The sequence below is a fragment of the Gavialis gangeticus genome, unplaced genomic scaffold (assembly GCF_001723915.1).
Source record: "Gavialis gangeticus isolate Ggan-Ray unplaced genomic scaffold, GavGan_comp1, whole genome shotgun sequence".
Taxonomy (NCBI): Eukaryota; Metazoa; Chordata; order Crocodylia; family Gavialidae; genus Gavialis; species Gavialis gangeticus.
The window spans coordinates 18,761,344-18,772,197 of NW_017729033.1; the positions used below are offsets into that span (position 1 = coordinate 18,761,344).

Below are 10,854 nucleotides of genomic sequence, written 5' to 3' on the forward strand. Positions count from 1 at the left end.
TCTCCCTTCCATTTTTCACCCTTGTGGCAGGCTTTGATTAAGTTCTCTGGGGAGTGAGAATCCTTAAGATTATTCATGAACTTTTACTTCTTGCATGGGAACAGCATGTAACTATTAACCTTTTTGTGTCCTTAGTTGCTGTTTATGGAATTTGAATGCTGCAATGTAAAATTACTGGGTGGTAATTCATACTCCTTTTTGATAATTTATTAGGCTTGTTGATATCACTTATGGTGCATGTAGAGCACATGTTAGCACAATGGACAATACATTAAAGACGGTTTAATTTACAACAAAAGCAAAGACAGATTCCATTATGAGTGAAGCTTACCTTGTATTCTCAATCATCTCATAAAGCGTGCATCAAAAATGTATGAACTTGATGGACCTATATACATTTACAAGTAATCACTTATATAATCTTTTTAGAAGACAGAAAAGGTATAGTTTAGCTTATGCATAAACAAACTGCTAATGATTTCCACTAAAGTCATGGATATATTGGGTTTTTTTGTTCTCTTATTTTCCCCCCTCCCTTACGTCTTCCCTCTTCCTCCCCCCCAAGACAGGAGAAACCACATGCACAAGTTGTTTCCTTGTAGCCAGGCCTTAAGGTATCCTACAAGTGAACAATGGAGTGCCTGGGGAAAACTTTAAAATACCAAAAATCCTTTTGTAAATGTATATAATTTTATTATATCAGCTATCAGGTTCTTCCATAATGCCACTGCTATTGATCAGAAGAGCATCATATAAGAAAAAGCAACCAGGGCTACCATTTAGGTGGTTTTCTACTTCAATAAATCCATAGATAAGAAAAGAGACTGAGTGGGTCTGTTGCTTAAGCCAGTAAGGCTAAGTGTCTTATTTTGACCAGATGCATGTTCACAGAATCCAACAGCTGATGTAAATTCCCCCAACATTTTGATCTAAAACCTTTTATGACAGATTCTTCTGTCGGAAGCAAATTCATACCATTTTTACATTCCCTTTAAAAAAACAGTGTTTTATAATGGAAATGCTGGCACAACGTTAACAATAGTAATGCAAAACTGGCACTGCTATAGGTAGTAAAGTTGAAAACAAGCATCTGAGGTTTAACATTTTGTGCAGAGGTGATCTTCAAATTTATATATTTTTGCTGCAGTTTAATGTTACTAATTTTAAAGATTCTAGCTTGACCAGTAGAGACAAAAGAATGATAGATTAGCTAATGTAGATGCTTTAGCTTCAAATGGAGATTCCCTTTTCATGATGTGGTTATCTTCAGATACTCATGTATTTTAGTTTGGGATGGATAAGCGGGACATTGGAATATTCTGTTCTTTAATTTTTTTTTGTTTTGTTTTCTGGTTTTGTTACCCTCTGCTGTAGTTGGTTTTGAAAAAAAATAAACATGACTAAAATGGGAACCTTGCATAACTTAACTACATTAGAATACAGAGCAGGATATTTGCAGAGACCCTTTCTTTCTAATAACATAAATCCAGGAATAATTACCACCTTATTCCAATCACTCATAAATTAGGAGTTTTTTTATTTTTATTTTTCATTTTTTTTGTGACAGAGGGAGACAAGCAATGACAAAACAGCAAAAACAAACTCTACTAAGGTCACAGAAACCTCCTCTTCACAAAAGAACCAGTCAGGTAATGTGGTCAGAATCAGTTTTAATTTAACTTTTTCAATTAAACCATTTATACTAAACAAGTTGTCTGAGACAGCCAACTAAAGTTTGCTGGACCTATAATGAGTTACACCTGTAAAACCCCAAATTGGGGGGTGCATTCTTTTGCACTGCTATTGTTTTGCAGCAACATATTCAACTGAAATTGTGTACTGCTGATTTTAAAGCAGCAGTTCACAAGTTCACCATTTGATGGCACCAAATAAAAACTATTCCCCGGTGGTATCAAAGAGCAGCAGTAACAACCCTGTTGTACAAATGCATAATTAATTACACATTTATTTGATAAAATAAGTAAAGCAACAGTCAAACTCTTCAGATCATCTGTGATCTGAGATGCCTTTTAAAGGATTTGGGAAGGCAGTGTGGAGAGTGAGAGGGAATTATAAAACAAAAATGTACAGTGAATGGTGCAAAGAACCGATTTGTTAATGATTTACAGGTTTAAGGTAACTTTTATAAGTATGCATAAATACACCTCAGAATGAGCTGAACTTAATATCTGTGGTACTTGTTGCCATTTTTAATTTAATGTATCCACTTTCTCTGTATATAAATGTTTGTTGACAAAGATTCAGATTTCAGTGATATTTAGACCTTCCCATATAGTATTCATCTGAGCAAATAGCATCTGCCCATAAGGTCATAAGGCACAGAGTATTATAATTTTAAAATAATTTAGCAAACTATTTGGGGGGGATATTTAACAGTTCTTACTATATATTTGTTTAATAGAAGACCTCTTTATTCTTAAAAGCATAACAAAACCCACCATTGTTTCAAAACTAAATCTATGTTCACTCCCAGTACTATATAGGTGACCAGAAGACCTAACTGATTCCTTCCCTATCAGAAGGACTTTTTTAAATGGCTTCAGGGAGATAACGTTGTAAAGTTCCAAACTTCACTTTGTAAACCAAAATTATTTTACAGCAACGAAAAATCTGTCTGATGCATGTAAACCACTGAAGAAGCGAAATCGGGCTTCAGCAGCAGAATCTTCAACTCTTGCTTTTAGCAAGGGTTCATCTCCTTCAGCTTCCTTAACTGAGAATGAGGTAAAAAAAAAGTGGTATTCACACACAGTCATTTAGTTCTAAAAAATGTCGGGTGTGAATCTTTTGCTTATAAAACAAACAAAACAACAAAAAAATCTCTAACATTGGTGCTCTAGATGAGTTACAGTTCTGACCTTCTGTGAAACCTGTTAATGTGTGCATTGCAAATTCATTTATTGTAACAGGAACGTCCACATTGGGGATGTCAGATATTACTGTGGTTTTTAAATGTATCTACCAACAAAGTTTTAGAATTGTAAACTTTTCATAGAGGCAAAGTAAAATTCCGGTGTGTTCTGTATTTTCTTCTACAGATTTTATGTAAGTGTTGACTACATTAGTTACATTATGTAACTCAATACTGTCATGTTGCCATAGCTTTTATATTGAAGCAATTTGCTGATCCTCTATATTTGGTCTTGAACTTTCATGGACAATTTTACGAGCAGAACCCCTTAAACTCACACTAGCTTTTAGTCTGTTTGTTGAAGTACTGTTTCTCTGTGATGCAAGTAGCTTCATTTCCAGTATAGTTAAACAGGCAGTGAAGGATGTATCTTTTTGATACTTACTAATCATAGTCTTAGGTCTGCGTATTTGGTACTGTAATGCTCTTCGACTGACATACAATAAATGAAAAGTATGCATCAGAAGTGTATTCATACAATAAATGGAAACCATTCTCCAGGTCATCTATACTGTTAAAAATGATCACCAGCCAAAAACAGCAGCACAAGAACAGCATGTACATGCTGTATTGAAATGGGGATCCAGAAACATAGTTATTAAGTCCTGGGTTAAGAGCCAGAGGCAGAAAGCTTCAACATCTAATGCTAAAATGTTATATGTAGGGGAGTGCAAAAACACAAGAGTATTAGATTATGCAGGAAGGTAGTGATCTGTTGCTGAACATATAAGACATCAATCAGGCTGTATTATCACCCCCTGTGGCTTGGTTTTGGTGAAAAACTACAGTACTTGTCTACCATTCTGACTAGTACAAGATAAGTACTTAGATTATGTTCCGTAAATGACTTATTTTCACAAATTAGAATGATGGCATATTAAATTTTTATATATATGGCTGAATTACGTAAATGTACTACCAGAAAAAAAGCCTTCAGAAACTACTAGCTTGGGAAATAGCCAAGTAATATAGTGCTAGTTATTATTTTCTTCCTGTCTTACCAGCTTCCACAGTTGGAGAACAACTGTTGAGGCTTTCTTTCTAGTGGCTGTGTACGTTTTGGATCTGACTACATAGTTAAACTTCATTCCAAGATAACACTACTAGGCTTTCTGGCTTTACATTTATATCCCTGTATATAGTAATCTCGGGGGGAGGAGAGTTTCTTCAATATCTAAATAGTGATTTAAAATCACGTTTCATAAATCCTTTTCTGCAAAGGCTCAATCTTTACAAACTTGAGGAAAATCAGAGGCCAAATTCTGCTTACACATAAAGATGAATATGAGAAATGGTGCATGCAGGTAGAACCTCTCAGAAATGTTGGCTGCTAACAGTGTACCCTGCCAGTCAGCAAATGAGTTAGGAGGGATGGAGGCAAATTAACATAACACTACGCCAGAGTTATAGTTAGAGAATACAGGGAAGTGAAATGACTTTTGTTTCTAAGGGAGGTTGAAAATATTAAAATTTCTCCTTGGCATATCCTCTTAAAACTCTCTCTTTACAAACAGTAATTATTTTGAAAAGTAGCTTGATGTGAGCTGGTTCCTTAGTTGGTCAACACTGACTACCTTTTTGTCAACTGAGGATCCGATCCAGTGTGATTTCTATAATAATAGATATTCTGCCATTTAAATATGGCAGGTGTTTCTGAACTTATTGCTGATGCATTCCATCAAATAAAGCAAGATGTAAATAAACTTTGTTTTTTGTGGGTGGTTTTAAAAAACATTTTTTCTCTGTAATGTTACTTAGCACTTGTCTAGATTGCCAAATGTGCATGTGGCATGAGGTGTTCATTTGGAGAAAAACTTTCTCCTTGTTAATGAAGGGAAGGGATTTTTAAAAATAAATAACGAGCAAAAGATGTAATGAGCAAATTGATCTTTGTTTTCATGGGACCGTCTTGCAAAACTAGTTGAATAGGATACAGTTCTTGATATTAAATATGTTTGATCATCTTCTTTATATTTCTGTTTGTGGTCATTTTTATACCACTTACCTGTTAACTTTCTAAAGAAGAAAAAAAATAATGCACGTGCTCTACTCCAGTGATGTTTGACTCATTTAGTTGCATAGAGACAGTCCACAGACTCCCTATGGATCTGGAAATTTTTCAGTGGAGCAGATGGTGACAGAGTTAATTTCCAGACCTGTGGGGAGCCCCATGGGCTAGATGACACCAGCTTGGTCACTCCTGGACTACTTGTGTGGGTGAACCCACACAGGCATATCTGCAGTGCAGTGAGGTCAGTTGCTGGTCCCTGATTCTTATCAGTAGATGAGCAGGTGTTGGTTCTGGAATTTTGACACACTACATACTACATTAGCATCTGATAAAGTGAGCAGCTGCTTACAAAAACTTGTGCCCCTCTGAATTAGTTAGTCTATCAGGTGGCCACTCTGCCCTGCCTTCTACATATGATATGTTGGGATTTGTTGGAGACTGCACAAAATTCTTACATGTTAGCCCAATGCTGCTGATTTTTATGAAGGGACGTATTTTAGTTTTTAAAAGAGAGAGAGAGATTCACTAACCTGGTATTTCCGACAATCTCTTTGAAACTTTTAAGTGCTGCTTTTATATTTTGGTGGAGGAAAAAACCTATATGAATAATAAGGCCAAAAGTTTCAAACGATTAGTTTGGTTGCCTAACTTGGGGGGTGGGGGAATAAAAGACCTTATTTTTCAAAGGGCATTTAAGGTTTTGTTAAAGGGCAGTTAAGCATTTGCTTCTTAAAATTAAGCTCTTTTAAGGTGTTATAAATTGGGCACTTAAGATTGCTAGTTGTTTTTGAAAGCTTTTGGCTGTCACCAAGAAAAACTTAAAGTACTGCAAAAGAGTTAAAAATTAACACACACAAATCAGTGCATCAGAAATACTATTCATTCATCTAATTTTTAGGAGAAAGTAATTAAATTTTCCATAAGGGCACTTGACATCACAAATGCTTCCCCTCTATCTTATGTGAAACATGATTATGTTTTTAAAATTGAATTCTTAATGGGCAATTTATGATAAAATAAAAATAGAAAGTTATTAAAACACTACCAAATCTTTAGATAAGGACAGAAACCTTGTATAGCATATATCACAACTCAGTATAACACATTAGTAGTCTTGTGGTCTTTGTAGGAAAAGATTTAGGCATTTCATTTCATTTTTAGAGAATAAGGCAAGAGGTAATGGATTTCATTTTCTCTACAGCAAAAATTGAATGGGTAGAAAAAATTGCTTGGTAGTACAGGTGCCGTTTTAGTGTAACCAGTATTTTCAATTAATAAAAGATCTCACACTGCCAGAAATTCTAGATAATTCGCTCACTTCTTTGACTGTGTTCATGATAGCATCTACCTAGTTCAGCTTTTCAGTCAAACTTGGCAGATATAGTTAGCTTTCAAAACAGTATCAGCATTATAATTGCGTTGGATAGGTATTTTCCCAAGCATTGGTTTAGAGTCCTCATCTTTAATAGTGGGGGGGAACCAATCTCAAATGTGAATATTTAGAATTCTTAGCCAGGCTTTCGTTGGGAACACCTGTGAGAAGAAGGAGTTTGAGTAGACCAGAACATAGCTGTTTACAGAAGCCTGAGGACGAGCCTGTGGAATTTTAACATAATTCTCCATCCTCCTATAGAGAGAATTCTCGCTTCTTTCTATAATTTACAGTATCAAACCAGCTGGATTGTTACTCATGAGTACAACTTCTCCTGTTTACAATGTCATCATAATCCAAGATACCGACTTCAAATTGTACTCTTTTTGCATACACTAAACTGTGTTTCTGTTGCTGTCAGTTTGTGGCAGATCTGTTATCATCTGTTTTTAATGGGGTTAGCAAATACACACACAGTGAAGAAAACAGACCTACAGTCTTAACACCAAGGTAAGATATTTGCTAAAGAAAGCAATCTTAACAAACCATGTGCAACTTGTAATTAAAACACCATATCAATTTCATTTGTCAGCCCAGGAATCTAATTTTGTTACAATATACAAGTAAAATCCTCATCATAAAATGTTCTAAAAAACATTTAAAAAAGTGTCCAAAAATAGCAAATCCTAAATGGTAAGAAAGAAAGTAGGTGGGATTTTGAAGAATTTACTGTCATAAGAAAAGTAGTTCAAGTTAGTTTTCCAGGCTTGCAAAGTTATTTCATGCTTCTGGCACTGTTTTCCTAGCTTCCTCTCAAAAACAATGGCCTGTTCAAAATGTGAGAATCATCTAAAATGACCAATTATTTTTAAGCCCTCCCCAATCTTTTTTCCAATAAATTATCTAATGTCTGTTTCTTGTGTGCACAGAACTAAGACTTGTAACAGTTGGGATGAACTTTTTCCTTTGTGGTTCATACCACCAATAAACACAACTAGTGGTGTAATTTTGGGAAAACATTGGAAGTAATTGGACTTTAGTGTCTTACTACATAGCATCACCAGGGCCTACAGTAGTTGAGGAGACTCATATATTGCCCACCATATGTTACTGCTTTGTTGGGATGCTTCCACATTCACATGAAAAAAAGTTCTAACCCTGAATATTTGTTTGATAGCAACATATTCTACACAGAAATTGAGTTTCTTGTGTGTTTTGTTTTCTTCTTTGTAATCTTCTTAGACTTCAGAGCAGATTCTGTTTATTGCATGTTCACAAAGTAGTTTTTATTCCACCTCAATCACCATGGAATCTTGAGTATTCATAGGCAACCAATAATGTTACATGTTCTTATAGTTTATAATTCATATTCTAAGTATATTCAGAAATGCAAAATATATCCTTATTTCAAACGTCAATCTATTGCTAATGATAAATGTGAAACATGTCCCAGACTGTCTTTTTACTATTATAGTACTGTGTACACTTATGGCACCATATATTTAAAGAATAATATACCCAGTCTAGCATTTTGGGCCAATACATCATTCTTAAGTTCAGGAACATCATATGTTGAAATAAAGGAAATGTTAACTGTAACTCAATTGGCTCTGTCAGTTTTTCTGTCTCTCTCTGCAGGTGCACAACAGATCCAGTCTATTTTGTCATTTGTATGTTGGTTTATGTCTGATTTTTTTCATATCTGTTGTACTTTAGATTGAAAAACATCTATAGGCAAACTGTCTTAAAAGGTAAAGAAACTATTAAGTAGTGTACCCTAGAAAGAAGCTTGAAGGTTACAAGGCCTTTGGAGCACTGAAATGAAAAGCTAGTAGTACCTACAAATCCTAGATGTGTTAACATACCCACAAAAAGAGGGTGGATGTCTGCTAGAGGATCCCAGTAAAATAGCTCATTTCTTGAGACACCTTGGAGGCTGTGGGTAATGGATGGGAGGACACTTTAGTTAATGGGTTCCCTGTTTATAATCCTGGCATAGAAATCATTGCTTTTATAAACCAAACAGCAGGATCAAATGGTATTTTTCTGACACACCTGGCTTTTTAAAAAAATTTAAATACCTGTAACTTTTAAAACACAAGGATTTATACACAAACATCACTCTGGCTAGCACTCTACAGCACAGGTGGCCAACGTGCAGTATATGCCTCGGTGTGTGGCGTGCAGGGGATGGGGAGGGCACATGCTTTATTTGTGCTTGCCAGCCAAAGAGGTTGGCCCCCACTGCTCGAGAGCACTGATTCCAAAAGTCACAGTGCTGAAAGTAGCAGAATGGAAAGTGGGTGGGTTAATTTTTTTTCTGATATTGGGACTTCCTTTAATTTATTGGATAACTGCATAAACACAACATAACTGGGGATTAACTAAACGTCCTGAATACAAAATAAGACCAAAAGCTGGATGCTTTCTAGTGCTTGGGAAGTGCTGTTGAATATTCAAGATCTTGATATTAAATTGGATCCATTTTTATAAGTGAAAGAATAAAGTGAGCATTAAAAGAAACTAACACTTTTAAAATGACACTTAAGAAATATGAAAGTAATGTGGCTGTGGGAGGGGTTACGTTTACCTTGAATCTCTACATATTTTAGATGGATTCAATTTTGCTTTGAGCATTACTAGATTAAAATAGGGTGGCTTGTGTCTGGAAGAGTTTGTCTAAGTAAAGGAAATGGGAAGGAAAGGGTCATAGTACTAACACTAAGCACAGAAATGTGCTTAACTCTTTCTAGCTCTGCATTTGCTAACACATGGTGAACAATATTCCACACTTGGCTTCTCCTTAATATTTATATTCTTGCCTCTGCACATATTGACCTCATTCTTGTCTATTTAAAACTATATGGTTGCATAAAAAAGAAAATATGGTAAATGAGCCAATGAAGAGGGTGCTGTAAAATCCTTAAATTGGTAGAGAATTAATCATCAGTCTAGTGCAAAAAAACTGTTATGTCTTGCCTGTGTAGCTCACTTGTTTCAGGATCAGCTGAGCAAAGTAAATCAGATTTTCTTGTTTTCCTATTACGGCTGTTTTTTAATTCTGAAATTGGTAAATTGACTGTATACAGCCTTACTTTAGCTTATTTGGGTGCCTAGACTTTCTGAACCCCTTTTTTCTTTATACTTGCAGTAACCGATAATTTTGCAAGAGCCTTTTTGGGGGTTTTACTTTTATTTAATTATTTTTGGAGAGTAGTCTCTTAAAATTAGAGAAATTTACAGAAAAATCATGCCAAAGGGTTTTTTTTTTTTAAAGGCCATGTGCTGAGGAATATGCATGTATTCCCACACTTGTTTTTGCATTAATAGAATTTTCAGAAATAATTTTTAAATGCTGAGGTGTGGTGTTTTTTTTCCTTCCCTTTATCCAATTTCAGCCTGTGCCTTCTTTAGTGTAGCTGGAAGCCAGGTCACCTGTCAGCACATTTAATTCTTTATTAGAGAACAGTGTGTTTAGAGCAAGCTATAGCTCCCTACTAACCTTAATTTTGGGGGGGAAATGTAATTGCAGGTGATTAATAAGGTGTATAGTGAATTGGTTTGGTTTTCTGATCTGATTTTAAAAACAATGAATCTGACATAAAATACTTAGTACAAAAATGCTTTGATAAATGAGTCTAAAAAAGATCACATTAATATTTAGATAAGGTACCTGAAAGGTATAAGAGCAATCCCCATGTGCTAATGCTTCTCCTGTCACTTTGGAAATCTTTATGATTAAGTACACATCAAAATTGTAGCATGCGTCTGAGAGTCTTAGTCAGGAAGAATTGAGAAGCTAACGTTTGTCACACAAGCATGACTGTCCGTATTTATTCTTTCCCCATAAGTAACCCAGCAAACAGTTTCACTGAAAAAATGAAATTTTAAAAATACAAACATACAGGCTATGTGCACATATACAGGCTAATGAATCACTTTCTTTGCAGAGTTCTTGTGCTATAAATCTCGTGTCAACCTGTAAAGAGAAACCCCTGTTTCCTCAGTCTTCCCTTCTCCAAAACAGGCATATGTGCACATGCTCATCTATTAAACATCTGTTTTCTCAAAAAGGAAACTGCATTATCCCACAAAATTGTTTCCTTTTTTTATAGGTCCTTTGAGGTCACCTTGCATTAGTATGTATATGCCTCCTTCAGTCTTCTGGGATGAAGTAGTACAGAATTCAATAGAAAATAGTGGACCAGCATCAATAAGTTTTTGCTTATAGTCAAGTATAAACCAAAATTCAGGGCTTGTTACTGCTCTAATTCTGACATGCATCAAATACTGCAGCTGTTCTTAGTAGATGTAAACTATTCTTGTTACTAGGGAAGGAGTGGTGAAGATTTTTTTTTTCACTAACTCTTTGGGATACTCCCGCATCTTTTTTCTGTGAGTATGGGGAAGTAGCTGTAACTCAGATTTTCTCTTTCCTCCAACACCCCTAGGGCACAGTCAGTTCACATCAATGTCCAATAAACACAAGAAAAAAACATTATAAACTCAACTTGTAATGTGCCTGGGGAGCATCCATGG

The 10,854-nt window shown here is 35.3% G+C and overlaps 1 protein-coding gene across 5 annotated transcripts in view; it reads left to right on the forward strand.

Annotated features, from left to right (window-relative positions):
• Positions 1–10,854, forward strand: part of NSD2 (nuclear receptor binding SET domain protein 2) — a 146,299-nt gene that overhangs the window by 99,044 nt on the left and 36,401 nt on the right. For all 5 annotated transcript variants that reach the window (XR_002099208.1, XM_019525936.1, XM_019525940.1 and 2 more), the window contains exons 9-10: positions 1,568–1,649; positions 2,621–2,745. Coding sequence is in view for 4 of the 5 variants with exons in the window: in XM_019525936.1 (XP_019381481.1) it covers positions 1,568–1,649; positions 2,621–2,745 (207 nt within the window). In the remaining variant the exon portion in view is untranslated. The remainder of the gene's footprint in view (positions 1–1,567; positions 1,650–2,620; positions 2,746–10,854) is intronic.